Source organism: Ascaphus truei, chromosome 4 (assembly GCF_040206685.1).
Source record: "Ascaphus truei isolate aAscTru1 chromosome 4, aAscTru1.hap1, whole genome shotgun sequence".
Lineage (NCBI taxonomy): Eukaryota > Metazoa > Chordata > Amphibia > Anura > Ascaphidae > Ascaphus > Ascaphus truei.
The window spans coordinates 379,846,663-379,869,428 of NC_134486.1; the positions used below are offsets into that span (position 1 = coordinate 379,846,663).

At 43.8% G+C, this 22,766-nt stretch overlaps 1 protein-coding gene across 1 annotated transcript in view; it reads left to right on the forward strand.

Annotated features, from left to right (window-relative positions):
* Window positions 1-22,766, forward strand: part of TDRD15 (tudor domain containing 15) — a 43,966-nt gene that overhangs the window by 20,038 nt on the left and 1,162 nt on the right. The window contains 2 exon segments of the mRNA XM_075598449.1: window positions 8,924-11,521; window positions 11,524-14,913. Coding sequence (XP_075454564.1) covers window positions 8,929-11,521; window positions 11,524-14,913 — 5,983 coding nt within the window. The 5' untranslated portion in view covers window positions 8,924-8,928.

A 22,766-nucleotide genomic window follows, 5' to 3' on the forward strand; every position in this document is an offset into this window, starting at 1 on the left:
CAAAGGTTAAGGATCAATTTTGGTTATTGTGACATCGAACAGTTTTGGCTCTTTTAAAATCCCAATTGATGTATTTTCTGACAACTCAGGTTATATACCTGCAAACTCTGCAAGTCATGTTTGTGATCTTTGGTGTGTACTCTCCTCTCCCTCCCTTCCCCCTCCCCCTTTCCCGCTTCTTCCCCCCCCCCCCCTCCCTTCATCCCTCCCCCCCCTCCCTTTTTCCCTCCTCCCCCTCCCTTCTTTGCTTCCCCCCTCCCTACTTCCCTCCCTCCCTTCTTCCCTCCCCCCCTCCCTTCTTCCCTCCCCCCTCCCTTCTTCCCTCCCCCCCTCCCTTCTCCCCTCCCTCCCTTCATTATTAATTGCACTATCTAGCTAGTCATTGAACTCTCTTTTTCAGTAATTGATGTCATTTAAGTTGCTATTTACATTGGAACATAATCAAATGCTATATAATATGTACAGGCATACCCCGTTTTACATACACCCGCTTTACGTACACTCACTAGTACGTACATTTATTTTTAGTTGCACCATACCCCTGTGTACGTACGCGTGCTTCGCGAGTACGGACACCAGGGGGCGGCGTGCGCTCCTCAACACTCCTGCAACCTCCTTCATGCTTGTCTTTATTATGGTGCACTCGATCTCCCTGTTCCCTCTGCCCTCCCATCTGTCTCCGTTCCCCCTCCGATCTGTCTCCGTTCCCCCTCCCATCTTTCTCCGTTCCCCCTGCACCCACGCTCCATAAATCAGCAGCTTAACCAGCAATTCCGCCCGCACTTACTGCAGCCCGTGACTCTGCTTCCTCCGATCTCCTCCCCCCTCCTCCGTCCTCAGAGCTCGCTCCTGTCTGCTGCAAAACTTTGCATGTGATGTGAACTACGAGCAACAGTGAGGGGGAGGAGAAGATCGTCTGCTGCAATCTTTGCTTGCTTGTGTGTGTGTGTGTGTGTGTGTGTGACTGAGTGACAATGTGTGTGACTGAGTGCGTGTGTGTGTGTGTGACTGAGTGAGTGACAATGTGTGTGTGAGTGACAATGTGTGTGTGACTGAGTGACTGTGTTTGACTGAGTGCGTGTGTTTGACTGAGTGCGTGTGTGCGTGACTGAGTGAGTGAGTGAGAGTGCGTGACTGAGTGAGAGAGAGAGAGAGAGTAAGTGTGAGGGACTGAGTGAGAGAGAGAGAGAGACTGCGAGAAGGAGCGCGTGGCTGCGAGAAGGAAAGAGCTGCTATACAGTACTGACCCGTGTGCGCGCCTCTCACCTATTTGCATGCTCCCATTCATTTTATTTGAATAAAGCCTACTGTATTTATTTTGGTTACAAATGCATTATTTACATCTTTTATGCACATATATGATGTTTGCAGTACAGTACATGCATTGTAAAGTGGAAAAAAGGTAGTGCTTCACTTTAAGTACATTTTCACTTTACATACATGCTCCGGTCCCATTGCGTATGTTAAAGCGGGGTATGCCTGTATTGTTGTATCAATTAGTGTAATCTTAGCTATAGAATGTTATTTATCCCACTGGTCATTCACCTGATGTAAGTTTTTATTGCTTATGTCTGATTATGGTATATTGATCAGAATTTGTGCTATCAAATTCATTTTGCCATTCCTTTTTTGTATTGAAATACTATTTGATTATATGACTATTTTATTTACATATTACGCATTGTATTTATGGTTTGTTCTTCTGTATTGCAACTCTTTCTTCATATTCTTTTTCTTCATATTCTTTTCTTCGTTTCTCCTCTTTTTCTTCACTTATCTTCTGTTTCTATTCTTTCTGTAAGACAAAATCAATTAATTAATCATTTTAAACAACTGTCTTGCATGACGGGGATGCATGTTAAATACTCCAGACCTCCCCTATCTCACTACTCCTTGAGAAAGCGCCACAGTGGGTGTGGGAGAGTACTTTGTACTATATGTCTATTTTGTTTTTTATGTAGTTCAATAAATTAGGTTTTAATTCTCCTGCTGGTGAGTCCTACTTTTTTCTGGGAGCGGATGGATATGGATCTTTGTTCGTGCACCTTGCTACTGTGAGAGGATCTACACACCACCACCGGATGCTACAGGGAGACGTCTCCACACGTCGGGTTATATTGGACTTCCAGGGAGCCAGGCGGTGTACGATCGTGAGTAACTTGTACTCCAAACACCGGGCGCTGCCGGGGTGTACCGAGGGAGACTGAGTGAGTTTACCTTCTCACTTTTTGTCCCCCGTATGTGTTCCATTGCCCCCCTTGCCTTCCCTGTCACCCTGCACTGCGTGCACCCCTTTAACCCACATTATCCGGTGTACACTCCTGTGATTTCAAATGATTTATTACTGCTGCTGCTAGCAACACTAAAGACCGTCACTCTTTAGAGCTTGTACACGTTTTTTTCAGAGAATGCTGATCTACACACTCCCCAAAATTCACAAATCACTCAGCAACTCTCCTGTATGTCTCATCATTTCTGCACGTGGCTCACTCTGCCAACCACATTTACAATTTTGGGATTTTTGGTTACAACCCCTGGTGTCCAAACTTACTAGCTATTTTAAAGACGCTACTACCTTTTATAACTCATTACCACATTTCTAATATCACTTCTAGTACTCTACTGGTCACTATGGACGCAAACACCCTTTATACTGTTATTCCTCACACAGAAGGTGTTAAGGTTGTAGCAGATACTCTCCAACGTTCCACTGAATATAATGGCCTGCCTGTGCAATTCATGTTGGAATTACTGAACCTGGTGCTAACCTGTAATTATTTTACATTTTAAAATAATCTTCTACTTGCAACTTACTGCTACTGCTATGGGCTTAAACATAGCCCCTGTATTTGCACATTTGTTTATGGGCCACTATGAGACATCAAACATTATTAATCAACACCGTTTCAGACATCATATTTCACACTACCATAGATTCATTGATAATTTGTTTTTTCTTTGGTCAGGCACGAAGGAGGAACTTATGGAATTCATTAAATGCATTGTCGGGCCCCACAACATTCACTATTAATTACAATAGTTCATGTATTGACTATCTGTATGTTCTAGTTAGTAACGTTGATAGCTACTTGGACATAAGTCTTTATGCAAAACCCACTGACGGTAACACACTTCTGCTGGCCTCGAGTTTTCATGCAATGCATCTAAAAAAAAAATTTTTTTTAAGTTTACTTTTCTCTGTCCGACAACCTGATGAAAATCATGGCAAATAAATTTCTTTCCAGGGGCTATAGACATTAAAATGTTGACAATAACAATAATAAGTGCCTTTAAAACTGGCTATGAAAATTCAACTTAAAAGACAAAACCAGCTGACTAGCCCAAGACTTCCTGTGATAACTAAAGTTTCAAACATATCAAAGGATCTTAAAAAATCTTTTCTGAAGTACTGGCATGTTCTATAAATGGACAAACAACTTGGGCAGAAACCCATTTTTGCCTACCGGCATAATAAAAAGAGATCTTCTAGGGAGAGGTGACCAACTGAGAAATATGAATGTTAGTCATCACAACGTAGATTGAGTCCTTTAAAAAAAGGTTATGTCCTGTAGAGGCTGCATGACATATAGAAATGGCCTTGGCAAAGGAATAAAATGTTAACATCCACACTCGGGTAAATTGATAGAAATTAGACATCATATGACTTGTCACTCCTCATCAGTATTATACTTATTTTTTTGCCAATGTGGACTAACCTATGTCGGAAAAACGGACAGGGCTTTTCGTGAATAGGTGGATGAGCATCGTTCTAGTATCCGACTAGCCATCAACAGAGGCGAGACAGACAAACCAGTGGTGGCTCACTTCCTGACCAAAGGACACCAACTTGCATCCCTACACTACATGATCATTGATCACATATCAATAGAGATGTAAAAACATTTTTATTTCAACGTGAGAGAAAATGGATATTTGACTTAAACACAGTGTCACCACAAGGTCTTAACAAAGACCTGACGTTGAATTGCTTTAACTTTACTCTTAAAACCAATTTATACTGTCAGATGTTGGATCCATTATGGTTCTTTGTCTGCCTCTTGACCTACTCGTAAATGAGGTGTGGTGATATCCAGTTACATGTTATCTATATTGTATACACTACAGCCCACACGGTACTTGAGTTATAGTGATGTCTGAGGCTTTACTGTTGAGACTTTAAGGCACTTCACCCTTTCTTTAGGAATATTCTTATGTATCAGTGATTCCCAACCCGGGTTCCGCGGAACCCTGGGGCTCCGTGGAGCACTCCCAGGGGTTCTGCCTGGCCGCCCGCACTCGCTGCTGCCCCGGCTTTCCCCCCTCCGCTGTCCTCCTCCCTCCTAGGAGCGCGCGTGCAGTCCTCGCTGCCTCCTCCCTGTGAGCTGAGAGCGGAGGGTGATTTGTGGTGTCGGCTTCTTCTGTAACTTTTCATGTGAGCTACGGGAGGGAGGGGGGGATGCTGCTTCTGCTCAACGTTGCTTGTGTGTCAGACAGTGTGTGTATGTCAGACAGTGTGTGTGTGTCAGACAGTGTGTGTGTGTCAGTGTGTGTGTGTGTCAGTGTGTGTGTGTGTCAGACAGTGTGTGTGTGTGTGTGTGTGTGTGTGTGTAGAGAGGGAGAAAGGAGGAGGAGAGTATGGGGAGAGAGGAGGAGAGGGGAAGGGGAGAGGACAGAGGAAGGAGGGGAGAGGAGAGAGAATGAGGGAGGAGGAGAGAGAATGAGGGAGGAGGAGAGAGAATGAGGGAGGGGGAGAGAGAATGAGGGAGGGGGAGAGAGAATGAGGGAGGGGGAGAGAGAATGAGGGAGGGGGAGAGAGAATGAGGGAGGGGGAGAGAGAATGAGGGAGGGGGAGAGAGAATGAGGGAGGGGGAGAGAGAATGAGGGAGGGGGAGAGAGAATGAGGGAGGGGGAGAGAGAATGAGGGAGGGGGAGAGAGAATGAGGGAGGGGGAGAGAGAATGAGGGAGGGGGAGAGAGAATGAGGGAGGGGGAGAGAGAATGAGGGAGGGGGAGAGGAGAGAGAATGAGGGAGGGGGAGAGGAGAGAGAATGAGGGAGGGGGAGAGGAGAGAGAATGAGGGAGGGGGAGAGGAGAGAGAATGAGGGAGGAGGAGAGGAGAGAGAATGAGGGAGGGAGAGGTGGAGGGAGGAGGAGGAGAGTGGAGGGAGGAGGAGGAGAGTGGAGGGAGGAGGAGGAGAGTGGAGGGAGGAGGAGGAGAGTGGAGGGAGGAGGAGGAGAGTGGAGGGAGGAGGTGGAGAGTGGGGGTGGAGGGAGGAGGTGGAGAGTGGAGGTGGGGGTTGGAGGGAGGAAGAGTGGAGGGAGGAGGTTGGGGGTGGAGGGAGGAGAGTGGAGGGAGGAGAGGAGAGTGTAGGGAGGAGAGAAGGGGAGGGAGGAGAGAAGGGAGGGAGGAGAGTGGAGGGGAGGGAGGAGAGTGGAGGGGAGGGAGGAGAGTGGAGGGGAGGGAGGAGAGTGGAGGGAGGGGGGAGGAGGAGAGTGGAGGGAGGAGGAGAGTGGAGGGAGGAGGAGAGTGGAGGGAGGAGGAGAGTGGAGGGGGGAGGAGGAGGAGAGTGGAGGGGGGAGGAGGAGGAGAGTGGAGAGTGGGGGGAGGAGGAGGAGAGTGGAGAGTGGGGGGAGGAGGAGAGTGGAGAGTGGGGGGAGGAGGAGAGTGGAGAGTGGGGGGAGGAGGAGAGTGGAGGGAGGAGGAGAGTGGAGGGAGGAGGAGAGTGGAGGGAGGAGGAGAGTGGAGGGAGGAGGAGAGTGGAGGGGGGAGGAGGAGGAGAGTGGAGGGGGGAGGAGAGTGGAGGGGGGAGGAGGAGGAGAGTGGAGGGGGGAGGAGGAGGAGAGTGGAGGGAGGAGGTGGAGAGTGGGGGTGGAGGGAGGAGGTGGAGAGTGGAGGTGGGGGTTGGAGGGAGGAAGAGTGGAGGGAGGAGGTGGGGGTGGAGGGAGGAGAGTGGAGGGAGGAGAGGAGAGTGTAGGGAGGAGAGAAGGGGAGGGAGGAGAGAAGGGGAGGGAGGAGAGTGGAGGGGAGGGAGGAGAGTGGAGGGAGGAGAGTGGAGGGAGGTGGAGGGAGGAGGAGAGTGGAGGGGGGAGGAGGAGAGTGGAGGGAGGAGGAGAGTGGAGGGAGGGAGGAGGAGAGTGGAGGGAGGGGGAGGAGAGTGGAGGGAGGTGGAGGGGGAGGAGAGTGGAGGGGGGAGGAGGAGGAGAGTGGGGGGAGGAGGAGAGTGGGGGGAGGAGGAGAGTGGGGGGAGGAGGAGAGTGGGGGGAGGAGGAAAGTGGGGGGAGGAGGAGAGTGGGGGGAGGAGGAGAGTGGAGGGGGGAGGAGAGTGGAGGGGGGAGGAGAGTGGAGGGGGGAGGAGAGTGGAGGGGGGAGGAGAGTGGAGGGGGGAGGAGAGTGGAGGGGGGAGGAGGAGGAGAGTGGAGGGGGGAGGAGGAGGAGAGTGGAGGGGGGAGGAGGAGGAGAGTGGAGGGAGGAGAGTGGAGGGAGGAGGAGGAGGGGGGTGGAGGGAGGAGGTGGAGAATGGAGGGAGGAGAGTCGGGGTTGGAGGGAGGAAGAGAGTGGAGGGAGGAGGTTTGGGGTGGAGGGAGGAAGAGGTTGGAGGGAGGAGGTTGGAGAGTGGAGGGAGGAGGTTGGAGAGTGGAGGGAGGAGGTTGGAGAGTGGAGGGAGGAGGTTGGAGAGTGGAGGGAGGAGGAGAGGGAGGAGGAGGGGAGGGAGGAGAGTGGAGGGAGGAGGAAAGAGGAGGGGAGGGAGGAGAGAGGAGGGGAGGGAGGAGGGAGGAGAGAGGAGGGGAGGGAGGAGGGAGGAGAGAGGAGTGGAGGGAGGAGGAGGAGAGTGGAGGGGGGAGGAGAGTGGAGGGGGGAGGAGGAGGAGAGTGGAGGGGGGAGGAGGAGGAGAGTGGAGAGTGGAGGGGGGAGGAGGAGGAGGAGAGTGGAGGGGGGAGGAGGAGGAGAGTGGAGAGTGGAGGGGGGAGGAGGAGGAGAGTGGAGGGGGGAGGAGGAGGAGAGTGGAGGGGGGAGGAGGAGGAGAGTGGAGGGAGGAGGAGGAGGAGGAGAGTGGAGGGAGGAGAGTGGGGGTGGAGGGAGGAGGAGGAGAGTGGAGGGAGGAGAGTGGGGGTGGAGGGAGGAGGAGGAGAATGGAGGGAGGAGGAGAGTGGAGGGAGGGAGGAGGAGAGTGGAGGGAGGAGGAGGAGGAGAGGGGAGGGAGGGAGGGAAGAGGTGGAGAGTGGAAGGAGGAGAGTGGAGGGAGGAGGAGGAGAGTGGAGGGAGGGAAGAGGTGGAGAGTGTAGGGAGGAGGGGGAAGAGGATGGAGGGAGGGAGAGAGGAGGGAGAAAGGTAGAGGATAGAGGAGAGGGGGAGAGAGAGATCGATTCATCAGTGGGGGATGATGTGAGATTCGGGGGGGGGATGTGAGATGCAGTGTGGGGTGATGTTTAAACCAAAATCATTACAAAATATATACACATTTTTTATTCAAAAGTATGAGTTAATTTTTATGTATTACCCCCCTGCTTTACACATCTATTTTGTGATTTACCCCTGTCGAACATATGTCATCCAGATAGGGGTTCCCCAAAATTTTACAAAATACATAAAGGGTTCCTCCAAACAAAAAAGGTTGGGAATCACTGTTATGTATCAACAGTACTGTCTGTAATTAATAGAGCACATCCCTAAAGTTTTTTTATCTATTATATACTGTCTGAGCACCCCAAGTATAGGAGGTATTATGACTGAAGGTACAAAGATTATTCAAATGTGACCTCTACTTCTAAAATTCATATGTGGCATAAATTGAATCAGACTGATTAATTATTTCTCATGGGGCATGTAATAGAATCCGAGGTAAATGGTTGTTGGGGTTTTTCTCCATCCACAGGTCATTCTTTTTAGATGACGGGAGTTCAGTGCTGTACTGCAATCTTTGGTATAAAATGCCATGCATCCATCTATGACTAGTGTCTACATTTCAAGTTTGTTCTTCTGTTACAGAGCAAGTTACATTAGTTTCATGATTTGTTGTACCTGTGACTATCAATGTCTTTAGCTTCATTCAGTTCCCTAGTACAGAAAGTTATTGACATGCTTGAAGTCTTTGTATATCTAGGGGTTGTTTTATATTGGTATTGTTGGCACCTCTAGTCCGAGTCCTACCTGTTTTTAAACTTTTTGGATCATCTTTTTCACATTTTCTACAATCTATTTCTGATTATACTATGACTACTATTTAGTTTAATTGACAGCAATCTTTATAACATGCTTGTCTGGCTCATACTCCAGGTTTAGATTGTCACTGATAACGCAGTTGCTTGCTGTTTGTTACTCTTAATGTCAATTAGGCACATGGATCCCACCTGGGTAATGTTTGAAAGTACATGATGTGTATATAAGTGGCACTGTTAACTATATATATATATATATATTGACAACGGTCTGAGTTGCAGACCGACAAGTTGAACCACCAACAATAAATACATATTGAGTTGTTGCAAAGACCTCTGGAGTGACGATACTTTCTATTTGGAAGCTTTTATACTTTGATATTGCCTCCCCATCGATGGCGATCTTCGAAACACCTGAGGCATTTAAATCACCGATCATGTGAGTGCATCCATTCCAACCAGTTACTTTTTAAGGATACCAGAAATGTGTGCGGCAGCTTTATTGTATCATGATAAAATTGACTAGTCACATCATACCTCTTTATTCTTTCTTTTTATTCTCAAGTCAAGGTGGATTGTTACTACAGTATATAACACTACTTCTCTTTATTACGGATGCTCTTGACCATGCATCATGCATACTGTAAAATAATGGGGAATAGATTTTAACATTTGCTGCTAAAAAGTAACATTGTTCTGAACTCTCATTTTAAATCTTCTGTCATTGAAGTAAACTTGGTTCTTCTTTTTTTTTTTTCTCCCTTTAGATAAAATGGATGTACACTCAATCCCATTGCGCATGGATTTAAAGATCTCTTCTATCGATTGCCATCCAGCTGACTTTTTAGTCAAATTTCTGGGCAAATACAACGCTGAATGCGAATTTGATTACCATATATTGCAAAATGAAATCCAACGTGTCCCCAAAGTAAACGACAACATTGGCATTGGGGAGTTTTGTTTGGTACAAGACAAACCATTTGGCGCATGGCACAGAGGAAGAATTTTGGATAAAACTAATGAAATATTTGTTGTTTGCTTGATAGATCAAGGAAATACAGTGAACGTTGGTTCCATACAAATTGCCTCAGCTTGTGGTGAATTGTTCATGCTTCCTCCAAAAATAGTTAAAGGAATTTTCTCAAATATACTTCCAATTAAGGAGAAGTGGACTCCCAAGGAAGTAAATTATTTCTCGTCCTTAGTAGGACTACAAATTAAAGGACAAGTGCAAACATTCTTACCACATCAAGTTGTCCTTTTGGAAGTACCAAAAATTATTAGTCATGTTGTTGAGTTGAATTTGGCAAAGTATGTTGATACTGATTCATTCTGTCTCCTTATAGAGATTTCACACAGGTTTCCGTCAAGCGCACTGTGTAAGCAAATGCCTGACTTGCTACTACAGAAAACTTTGCATTCAGATCACTCTTTCAGTTTAGATGGTGATCTCCCCAGTTTTCAAAAGATACTTGATCATCTTAGACCTAGCTTATCAGTTGGCACAACAGAAAAAGTTAAAATATCAGCTGCTGTGAGCCCAAGTAGATTTTACTTTCACATTTTGTCATGGGAAGAAGAACTACAGAGTTTGACAACTACCATGTTTTCACATTATGAAGCTATTGGCAAAGGTCATAATGCTGTTTTGGACAATTTTGGAGTGCTTTGTGCAGCCAAACGAAAAGATGGACTTTGGCGCAGAGGAGTAATACAAAAAATTCTCACTGGTGAAGAAGTGAAAGTCTGGTTCATAGATTTTGGAAGCAGTGAAACTGTATCTTCATCTTATGTGAAGAAGCTGCAACCTGAGTTTCTGTCTCTCCCTATGATGGCAATCCCATGTTCCCTGTCAAGTATTAATGACCATACAGAAAGTATCAGGAATATGCAATTGAGTGTATTTAAGCAGGGCCTTTTAGGACAGCTAGTTATTGCTCAAGTTGACCAGTTCTGTTGTGAGGAACGTCTCTTTTATGTAACATTGTACAATCAAGCCTATGAACTTAACGCAAAATGTCATTTGACAAATGAACATGTCCCAATCTTCTCACCAAATGCTTATACAAACTTCAGTAAGTCATTGGAATCTGAAACAAATTCTAAAAACAGTACATTATTTGAAACTGCTATGCTGACCGAGAAGAAAGGATTGGTTGAAAACATTTCTTACAAAACCGTAGAAATGGAGGTAGACTCTGTCAATGTCGCTTACGTAGAGTATGTATTGAACCCATCCAACTTCTGGATTAGAACTGATGAGCATCAAAACGAGTTTTTAGCCATGATGGAAAATATCTCAAATCTGTATAATCTATGCGGGCCTAACGAAAGAGTTCTTGAAAATCCAGAGCTGGGGAAACTTTGCTGTGCTCTTTATGCTAAAGATAGACACTACTACAGAGCGATTGTTACTGAAGTGCTTGATTCCCAAATTGATGTGTATTTTGTTGATTTTGGAAATACAGAGACTGTTCCATTCTATGACGTTAAAACTTTACTGCCAGAGTTCTGTGTGTTGCCTGCATTGGCCATGTGCTGCACACTAGCTCATGTATGTCCTCTGGATGATGTGTGGGGGAATAGTGCAACAGATTTTTTTAAACAAATTGTCAATGAAAAAGCTCTTCTTTTCCATGTTGTTTCAAAACAGAAATACAAATATGTGGTTGATGTGCGGCATTTCGAACCATCAGAACATTCAAATATTGTCACGCTTATGGTGCAAGCTGGCTATGCAGAACACTGGAAGATAAAGCATAATGCCTGCCTTCCAAATGTGGAGGGAAACACCCAAGTGCAAAACTTAAAAAAACGTACGACAAATAAAGTTGCTAATCAAAACACAAGCATCTCTCTTGTAGAACATGGATCAAAAAAATCCACTGTTGCAGCAAATTGTATTTTAGTATCAAAGCAGCATGTTAATCCAAAGGTGAAAACTGTGCTACCTACAAAAGTTGGCCATTCTACAATCTCAAAGATGCCTCATAGTCCATACAAACAATATATGTTTAGGCCCGGTACTGTTATGGATGTAATCTGTTCTCACGTGAAATCGCCGGGAGATTTTTGGTGCCAGCTGAATATTAAATCTTCAGAGTTAAAAGGCTTAATGGAAAAAATTCAAAATGACTACTCTACTTGCAACAACATTTATCAATCTGGGCAAAGTGCTTGTATTGCCAAGAATCCATGTGATGGTAAGTTTTATCGAGCTGCCATTGTAAACAGAGTATCGAGAAAAGAAGTTGATGTGATTTTTGTTGATTATGGTAATTGTGAGAGAGTCTTGTCTACAGATCTTCGAGAAATTATACCAGAGCTCCTTGATTTGGAAGGTCAGGCATTTCGTTGCAGCTTGAACAGTTTAATTTCGGGACTGTAAAATGCACAATCAATTCAGTGTTCAGTGTTGGTTATAAAGACCTTTATAATGCAGTTAATTTGGAAACGCCATTTATTAATGCATGCGAGCTTCTCATTAACAAGGGACATGCCCTTTTCTCACACTGCTCCGTTCCATCAATTTGCCTGTATACATTTTGTTACTCTAATTTTGACCTAGAAGTTGGAAATGAAGAACGGGTGTGTGTTACCTATATTTACAACCCAGGGAAATTTTATTGTCAACTTGCTAAAAATAGTGAAGCTGTCGAAGCATTAATGGAGAAAGTTTCTGAAATTGGCAAGAAAATAAAACTAGACAGTTCCACAAAGAAAAAAAGCACATGTGTAGTGAAGTATTTTGAAGATGGCAACTTTTACAGAGCATTAGCAAGTCCTGTAGAGTCATCAGCTTATTTTGTGACCTTTTTCGTAGACTTTGGAAACAGTCAACTGGTGGAGGAAGATGAATTGTTGCCAATTCCAGATGAAGCAACAGATGTTCTGTGTACACCAATGCAAGCTATTCAATGCTATCTTTCTGATTTAAAAGAAGGTGTTTTCCCGACCGAAGTTCAAAAATGGTTTGAGGAAACTTGTATTGGTAAAGTACTAAAGGCTGTTATAGTAACAAGGGACTTTGATGGACAGTTTGGCTTGGAACTATATGATGGAGACATTCTAATAAATAATAAAATCAAAGAACTACTAGGGATGCGTTCCCATTCAAACCAAGGTGAAATGCTGCTGAAAACAAAAGATGTTGACAAAAACTCACAACAAAGAAAATGCAAAATAAAAATAATAGATCCCAAGGACAAAGTTGGAATTAAATTACGCACCCCAAAACTGTGGCAGGCGAAAAACCAAAGCAATGTGATCCCTTCACGAGATCATAAAGCAAAGCTACCACTTCTCCCTGAGAAAATTATATCATTCAACATTGGGAAACCAGATGTAAAAATTAAAGATCCTTCATGTAAAACTTCTTCGCAAAACCATATACATGATCTTGCACAAAACGCAGTGCAAAGTAATGAGAATTGTGCTGCTGTTTCACATTTCGCTATGCAATCAGGGATGTCGGGCAGAACCCAAATAAAATGCAGTGATCTTCCAGGAGCTCTTATTGAGCCATCTTCAAGCCACCTTGGGTATGTTTCTCATATAGACAGTCCCTCCAGTTTTTATATCCAGCTTGCAGAAAATGAGGAAAAGATAACCCAGCTTGCAGAAGAGTTAAACAAAGAACCAATTTCATTTCAAGCCTTTGTTGACAAAGATTTAAAAGTCGGTGATCTAGTTATTGCTGAATATGCACATGATGGGGCTTTTTATAGAGCAGCAGTTAAACAAGTAAAGATAGACAACTTTTTTGAAGTGGAGTTTATTGATTATGGCAATTTAGCTATTGTGAATTCTTCGACTATGTTCATACTTCCAGATACATTGTCAACTATACCTATATTATGCATCTGGGTTTTTCTCAATGGTGTCAGCAATTTACAGACTGAGGGTGGATGGAGCAAAGATGTGATGTCATCCTTTTCTGAGAAAGTTAACGAAAAATTACTTAATTGTGAGTTTTTGTGCATGCATAGCAAGCAATGGGAGATCCGGATAACATGTGCAGGACGGTCGGTGACAGATGAACTCCTTCAATGCTTTGGGACCACTGGATTACAAAAAACAAGTTTTCCAGGGGAAAAAATCGCCTTAGAATATCCTTTAAATTCAAAGCCAGCGCAAAATCAAAATAGTTTACTCAAGTCAAGCAATGCAATTGATCATGAAAAAGGAAAGGATGTACAAAATTTTCCTAATGATACAAATGGATACACCCATGAAATACAAAGACGTTGGACGTCTGAACCCAGGCGGTTAGAAAGTGCAAAAATTACTTATGTCTCAAGTTGCAGAAAATTCTTTGTTACTGTAGGTGGATATTCTGTTGCATCTGAGAAATTAATTTCGCTTATTGAAACTGCTGTAAAGCAGGTCGATAACAGGCTTGCATTGAAAAACATTACCAAGGGAATGACCTGTTTAGCAAAATCATTAAAAATGCAAACATGGTTTCGTGCAGCTGTTGAAAAGATCTTTCCAAATGAAAGAAAGATGTTGGTGTTCTTTATGGACCATGGTGCACATGAAATAATAAGCATGCATAATACGAAAAGGTTAGCAGGTGACATACTATCTATTCCAAAGCAAGCAATTGCTTGTACATGGGTTGGGACTGAACATTTTGAAGAAACATTGTTTAACAAAGTGATGAAATCACTCATTCGGAAGGAAGTGCAAATCCGGTTTCTTCACTTCTCGACTTCATGTAACAGTTGGAAAGTGGAGGTCCTAAGTAATGACTTGCTGCTTAAGGAATATTTTGATACAATGGCCAATCAAAATAACAATGAACCGTCTTGCACTAAAATTGATTCTTGTTACAAGTTTCAAGCAGATACTGAGGACTTTCCAAAATGTTCCATTCCTTGGGCGCCACTCCACAATTTAAAAATGTACTCTGGCTTTCTTACTGCAGCATATGATCCTTCAGATTTCTATCTCCAGTTAGATGACTCTGTTGATGCAATGAACAGCTTGTTACTTTATATGAATGAGCTTTCAGTTGATATCCTGCCTTTACCATTGGAATTACTACGGCCTGGGTGTGTGTGTTTAGTTAAGTCCTTCTTGGAGGAAGAGTGGTGCAGATCAGAAATTGTAAAAGTTACAAGTGACTCCATTTTGCTTACTCTTCTTGATTATGGCTTGTTCAAGTGTATTCCTCACTCGGATATGAGCAAACTAAAAAGTATTCCAAAAGATCTTGCCTTGTTGCCAACATTAACTTACCCGTGTGCATTAAGTGGTGTGATTCCTAGTGATGGAACACATTGGTCAAAAGAAGCAATTGACTTTTTTGTCCATTATGTTAAACATAACTTTATGTTTCAGTCTATTAAATATAATTCTAGTAACAAATTGGAAGTAAATGTATACGTTGAAGATAACGTATCTGAAAGGCTAGTTTCCATGGGATATGCCATTTACACAGAAAAAGCATCAAGTAAAACAGTTGCAGTAAACACAGATGCTACTGACATGTCAAATGGAAGTTTGAAACCTCACACACAAGATGAAACCATCTTAAAACATGTCAGAAATGGCAAACCGCAAAAGGAAGAATGGGAGTCTCAACTTGGAGTGAATTTGGATTCAGCTGTGCAAAATACTGATTTTAAGACATTCTTACAGAAATCAGACCTGCAGGAACATGAAGCGCATTCATTGCCTATAAACTGTGCACAAGTAGAAGTTGCAAAAATAATCATCGTTCCCGACCCTCCCTTTAAAGAATATTCAAATTGTAAGTATTGCCTAATCGGAACAAATGTATATAGATTTAACTTATTTTATTTCAAGGTGTATGTAAATGTTGTGAATTATTTTTCTTTTGTTGTTCATCTCCTTTAGTGCTTTTAACAATATTTCACTCGCATAATACAAGAAAGTTTGTTAGATAATATATGTAACATAAAGATATGTATATAACAGCTTGAAGAGCTTTATAAGACTGTACTTCATGTGTGGCATAATATGCAGATGTAGCAAGACTTGCTGTATTTGTGGGCGTGGGTTTCCGCATTTTTCAAAGCAGCCAGAAGGCCCATTACAAAACGCAGTACAGTACTCTTAAAAACAAGTTCAACCTTTTAAACAGAACTTTTTTTTTTCTTCAAATCATTAAATATCTAGTTATGTTTTGCTTTTCTGTAAAAGCTTGAAGTGCCAACAATGTACTGTATATGATGTCTGCTAGCATGCACTGTCATTTGTGGAATAGACCTTCTGCCAAAGATAATCTTCTCAAAGATCATATAATGCAACACATATTTTTTTTTCAGTCCAATAAGTTATCCCAAACGACAAACTTAACTTATTTTGAACTAGAATTGATATTTTGATTAATTTGGAAAGAAATTGTGAGGATCAGTTTAAGTGTAAAAAAAAAAAGCGCTGGAGTGCATTGCATATAATTATGGTTGACTAGCCTAAATAGAATAACAATATAGGGTTTTAAAAGGAGCAATCCACCTTAACTAGAACCTGTTTTCTTCACAGGATTTATTTATTTATAAGATGTTTCACCAGGAAGTAATACATTGAGTTACCTCTCGTTTTCAAGTATGACCTGGGCATAGTTAATATGACAAATAATACATGGTTACAAGTACAGTTACATAAATGAACAGGGTATACATTATATACAATACATTGCATGCACAATTGGATTGGAAACAAGAATCCTCTAGAGATGAACCACACTATTTTCAGTTCCAGAGGACCCCCCGATTCCTGAGATACTAACTCTTTAAGTTACCAGTATTACTTTCTGGATTTTAAAGGGGACTTAAACGGCCATCCAATAGAAATCCACAACTAGTGTTGGAGCTTTCAATTGTCATTTGATTTGGCAGCCATTTTGTTTCCCATGAGGGAGATTTAAACCCAGTAACTTAACTATGTATCTCGGGTACCAGGGCATCCTTGGAGCTGTAAACTGGGGTGTTTGTGTCAGGGGGGGCCCATTTTCCTTGGATTTAGGAGGCTACGCGAGGGCTCAGTGATGTCAGCCAAAAGCGCCATAGCGGGTGATATCACTTACGGGCGCTGCATTCCACATGTTCGGCAGGGCTTTTAAAAACAGGGCTCAAAGTGTGAAACTGTAAGGCCTCGGCCATGTTGCTTGCTGGCGGAAGCGCGCTCCCGCTCAGCACTGAGCCCCTACAGCCGCAATTAGATCGGCTTTAGTAGGGGCTCGTCTACGCTTCCACAAGCGCGCGGAAGCGTAGGTCTTGGGGGAATTTAAAATTTCCCCGCTTGCCGGCGCGACAGGCCGGTAACGTGAGCGGTTCGCCCAATGAGGGTGAACCAGCTCCGTGATGTCACTGGCCCGGCCCCGGCCAGTGACGTGCCCGCCCCCTGACGGCGCGTGCAGTAAGCAACCGCAAGGCCAGGGAAAGCACCCGCTTTCCCTGAGCCTCAGCGCGCCTCAGCACGCCAGCAGGGAGCCTGGCCGAGGCCTAAGAGGAGACATCACTGGGAATACGGAGAGTGCAGAGAAGTAGCAGATTCATCCTTTACCTGCTGTCCTTGGTGGCAAGTACTGGAAGGAGAATGATACAGGGGAAAGCTTCTAAGATCAGAAGTATAGCTAGAGGATAGAGAAGAAGAATCAGGGGAGCGTCAGTGCCTATGAAAAAAACGTGATACTCGCATAGTGCAGTAAATTAACATTACACATACACAGGCAGAGCTCTCATAAGAGCACAAATAAGGAGCTAGATAGTAATGATCACAGAGTATCAGAGATATAACTATCTATGGACATCTATGATAGTATAAAATGTCCATTCAAAAAGGAGCAACAATTAGGAGGTGGAAATCCAAAAGAGAGACACCAAACCAAAACTTAAAATGTAGACATTTATCCAGCATTGGTAAAAATGGAGGCTAACAGGATTCCGAATGATAAACAGCAAGTGTGTACACGTGTAGATTCCAGCCGAGTCGCGTTCTCGGGATCTCTGCACGATGCTGCTTCCTCACACGGTCTCCGACCTGCGCTGCTTCAGGGAGCCGATACGTCACTTCCGGTTTCTTCAACGCGTATAGCAGACGCCACCGGAACTCCACAGCAGACACTCTCCCTCTGGATCTCGCAAGAGGGGTTACGCTCTACGCGTTTCGCCGTACGTAGAGGATGGCAGCTGGATCCAAGAAAGCATTTGCAAAGACCAAGCATTTAACGTGTTCAGGATGTGAACTGCTTCTACCTGAAAAAAACGAGAAATAATTATGCAATGCTTACAAGTGGTAATGGAGGAAAATCCCATACAGATTCAGAGCTTTCTGGGATGGTTTCAATCAACAGTGCAGCAGACCTTTGAAAGTTTTAAATCGGCTAGTTTACAGATGACACCAGGGTCATCAATAGAAAGAGAAAACCTTGGGGCAGCCTACAAACCTAGAGCACATAAAAGGCGTTGCTTAGCATAGTCACAGGAATCGGACTGGGAAGCCTCAGTAGGAACACAATTGCCGGATTGCACATCTGATGAAGGTGAAGTGAGAGAAGAATATTTAAGCTTTGCCAATATCTTGTTGCAAAGTGGGGAAAGAGGTAAAAACGGTAAAGGAAATAGAAGTGGTAACGGAACCTATAAGGAAGCATGATAGTCAAGAGTCGTCCAAGTGCAGACAGCAATCAAACGTAATTAGTGTGGAGTGGCATATCCAGATAAGCAACCGTCCTCAGTGAGACGATTTATCATCTTTTGATCCAGAGGATTCCAAGGCTTGTTATAGCCCTCCATAGGTAGACATACTTGTAGCAAGACTATCCAGAAGATCAGCCATTCCCCTAGATGGCTCAAGTTTCCAGAATCCAATGGATACAAGAGCTGAATGTGCATTAAGTGTTTGACAGCAGGGACAGCATGCAAGCTACGTGTCCCATTGGCCTTCGTTACCAGGTCACTAAGAGCAAGGCTAACCCAGGTAGAAGACATTTTCAGAGATTAAATTTGTGAAACTTTGTGTTAATTCGCCTTTGCATCTATGGAATCCACCCGCTTAACTGCTAAATGTAGGACCCTAACAGCGGGCCGTAGGGCATTATACCTCAAGGTTTGGATAGCGGACAACACTGCCTCTAAGGCCAGGCCCATAGTACTGCAGACCGAGCTGAGGTGTCCGTGCGGGGCTCAATCACATTGTCTAAAGGCATTGATCATGCCTTTAGACAGCGCGGACACAAGCAGGAGGTGGCATGTGTTGTGCAAGAAATCAGTTCAAACTGATATCTTGGCGTGACAGGCAGGTCACGTGAGTGGTTCACCCAATTAGGACGAACCAGCTCCGTGACACCCCTAGGCACGCCCCCACGGCACGTCCACCATGGATGCAAAACACACCCGCTTCACGTGGGTGACGTCACAGCGTTCGCCCACCTCCGCAAGGACAAGGCCTGTATGGCATTGGCCTAAGAACCAATTTTACTCCATGCTCATTATTTGTAGCGGAACTGAAAAAGCTAGTGGACATTTTTGCACATGACAAGGAGAAAGCCCTACCCCAAGACAGAAGTCGCCAAAACACAAATAATTTTTTCAAGGCCTTCTCCAAAAGAATACAGGTAATACAAGAGCTTCAGAGGGCAATAGTCTTCCTCCAGGACCAGATCAGGGGGTGGGTGGGGGTGGTGGGTGGATGAAGGGGAAGAACCACAAGAGGAAGGTCAATGGGGGTAGCCCAAGCTTCCAAAGATCAACTTCTTCTTTCAGGGGCCAGAAACCCCTTTCAGAGAAGAGGTCATCAAGTAGAAGCAAGACTCTGACATTTTGCCACACAATGGCAACAGATCGCTGGGTCCATCCGCTGATGAGGGTATTCGATATAATTTATATATCAGCCCACAAGAATCATTGTCATTCTGTGTGTGGAGGAACAGTGCAGAGGTACACTTCTCTATGGTACAGAAGCAGTCTGAGTGTGTGGTGTCCCAAAGTAGCTCAGAAGGTAAGATGCAGTCTCTGTGTCTGTCCAACCCCTGGATGACACACCGTAGATGACTGAATATGGTCTTATAGTATTCACCATCATGACAGATACCCATATTCAGTCATCCACGTCATCAAGGGGTTTGCAGACATGGAAACTACTTACCTTCTGAGCTGCTCTGAGACACTCACAGAGACTGCTTCTGTACCATAGTGTGCCATGCACCACTGTGCAGCTCCTCTACACTGTTTGGCTTGGAAGAATTAAGCCAGTGCTGGGGTCCCATTAAGAAGCAAGGACACCCCATGCAGCATCAATACTCTCGTGCTGCAATCGATCCTCGCTGGCACAGCACACGGCACCGCAGATTTTTGCTTGTTAATCAGCGGCACCAAGGACAGCAGTATCTATGTACTGAACCACAACATCAAAAAAAATGTTTATGGTTACAAAAGCACCAGAGGGTTCAGGTCACACCTGAATGTAACATTTTTTGGTATGTTCACAGCATTTCAAAACAAAGTTATTAAAATCTGTCATCACCATATTATTAAATCAAGGGAATTGTATTGCAGCACATACCTGCATATTCCAATCCGCTCATCAAAATATGTTGAGATTTGGCAGTCAAGAGGAAAACTGTGTTAAGCACTTTAAATTCAAAGCTCTGCCGTTTTGGCCTGTTGTTTGCTCCCAGTCTTCATAAAAGTAATGGTGATGGTAGTAGAAGTCAGGGAACAAAGTATCTCAGTAGTGCCCATCTGGATGACTAACTACAAAAAGCAGCAGCACAACAACTTGGCAAATAAACTTTGCTTTGGAATTTGTTCATCAGACAAAAGGGAAAATCTGATCAAACTATTTGGAAATCTCCAGACTGCCTCAAGCATATCTCTACATCGGGTTATGAGAGTTCTAGGGTTCATTTCACCCTCCATAGAAGTAATTCCATAGGAAAGGCTGCATATGCTTCCACTCCAGACAGGTTCTAAGATAGTAGGACAGAAATTGGAGGTCACTAGAGAAGCGTTTGTGTCTTTGTCTCTCTAGAAAAGGAAACCTTCTAACAGGCCACTCCTTAGAACCGTCAGCATGGACCGTGCTTACCAGGCGCTAGTTTTGATGCAGCACTCACTGGGAGAAACGCACGATTCAGGTTCTGCTGCACAAGGCTAAGAAAAGATTTCCGTATAAACACCAGTCTTGAAAGTGCTGAAAGCCTTCCAAACCCAGTTGAAAGCCAAGCCTACGAGAATCGAAAAAGACAACGTGCTAGCAGCCACGTATATAACTTGCCATGGGGGGGTACACGGAGCCCAGCACTCATGAGGCAGGCCATGCGGGTACTGTCATGGGCAGAGAACAGAGAATGTTTTTGACACATTTTCACGGCCGCCAGGAAATTCTATAGGGAAAACCGTCCCATCAGTAAGTTTTTCATCAAATAACTGATGGGGGGGGGGGGCGACTAGAGATCGACTTGATGACAAAGCTTGGCTACTTTTTTGTTCTCTATCAGAGTGACTGTGTGGAACAACTACATACAATGGCTCTGAAATGGGATTTCGGACCAGCATATGTCTTTCAGTTTGTTCCGAGAGTCCTCAAGAAAATCAAGCAGGACTGTGTGACAGCAGTGGCAATCATCCCATTCTGGCCCAGAGGGGCTTGGTTTACAGACCTGTTAAACCTTTCAGCAGAACCATGCTGGATGCTACCAAAAATAGGATCTTTTTGTCTAAAGGTCCAGTATACCACCCAGCATTAAGAGACTGAAGGATGAATGAGACCACCATGACTACAGATGCAACTGCCGGTTTTAGACTGCTTGCCAAGGAAAATCTTTGACTATCTCGCAGTAACTCGTGAGATGGTCCACAGGAGGCTGTAATGGCCCACCGAATTAACACAGTGGGGGTCCCTGCGTTTGAATGGGACTCGCAACCTGGTAGGATTCACACAGAGTGAGTCTCATTCAAATGCAGGGACCCCTGCTGTGTTAATCCAATGGCCCATTAGTCTGGCTGTAGAAATCTCACAGCGTGGGATGGGTTTAAATACAGAATTCTCAAGGCAAACTGTCTACACATGGCATTTGCAGCTGTCTTCACCAGTGATGGAGACCCTGTTACAGTCTCATAAAAAGGTGACCTCCAAGATTTAGATGAGCCTGAGGAAAGTTCCATATGTGGTGCAGAACAAAAGGCAGTAGTTCTGAAACAGCTTCCATAAATCTAATTCTGGCGCTTTTTTTTTTTTTCAGGAGAGTTTCCAGAAAATACTAAAATCAACCCTGTTAAAAGTTCAGGTTGCTCCAATTGCTGCAATCATGTTGAAGCTAATTTCAGATACTTTAGGTCCCTGATAAAGATTTTTTTCAGGGCTGTTCAGAATCCTAAAGTCAGATCCAATACCAGCATGGATTTTGAATCTAGCATTAAAAGTTCTGTCACACGCCATTTGAACCCTTACCTTAATCTGTCATTGAAATAACCTAGGATTGTTAATGGCAGTGACTTCTGCTAGATGAGGCCCTTTCAATAATAGAACCCCATAAGTCAATCCATGTAGACAATGTGGTTCTGAGGACAATTCCTCATTTCCGTCCAATGGAATACATGGGGAGAACTCTGGAATTCATAATGTCAGAGCCTACTTGCAAGAGATCTATTGCAGGATGTATCATACAGGCATTATGGATAGCTTATGAAAGATCCAACATGCAATTCCAATAGGTCTAAAAGCTCACTCTACAAGAATGGTAGTGATGTCCTTGCCAGAGAAAGCACAGGCATCAGCAGAGCAGATCTGCAAGTCAGCCACATGGAAAAATATCCACACATTAATTAAATTTTAATTGAATGTCCGGGCATCCCAAGAAACAGCTTTTGGCAGAAAAATCTCCAGGTTGTAATAGATTACATTTGTTTTATTTCATGTGCCTTCTTTCTTTTCTTTCTTTTCTTTTTTTTTTCTTCTTATAACGCTATTGCTGAAATAAATCCTGGATGGAAAGGAACGAGGAAATTTTGCTTCCCAAAAATATTTTTTCTTTAAGTTTAACGGGCAGCACATAGCTTCTCCTTTGTTTGAATGAGGGTTTGATAATAAATTTGTTTGAAAGGAAGATAGTCGTCTAGAAATGTGTTTACCTAACCATGTACTACTGTGAACAACACTACACAGATAAAGGGGATGATGCCATATGTAGGGTAGCTCAAGAGGTGGGGGTATATAACCCATTGTGCTGACTGAAGACATATATTTTTGGTAAGCCAACATTTTTCCTTTGTATTGCTTTTCCTAAATATATTGTTCTACTCTAATAAAGAAGTGGTATTTCGCAAGTGAAGTGCGTAAAAAATATTTTTATCTGCAAACTGGTCCAATGGGTGAATGTGATATAGGGTATTTGAGTTATTCATTAATAAACTGGGCCCATTTCAGCACAAATACGAATAACCTCCTAAATATCAATAAAAAGAAAAGTGTTTGATTTTTTTGTGCATCTGGCAGATTTTTCTGCAGCTAGGGAAAATGTTGTACAAATACTGACAAGTCTATCTGTATAATACTGTGTATTGCCGATTTTACACTCTACAGATCTGAAGGTGATGCACACAAACCAAAATAAATCCAAAGAGGGCAAAAATCTTA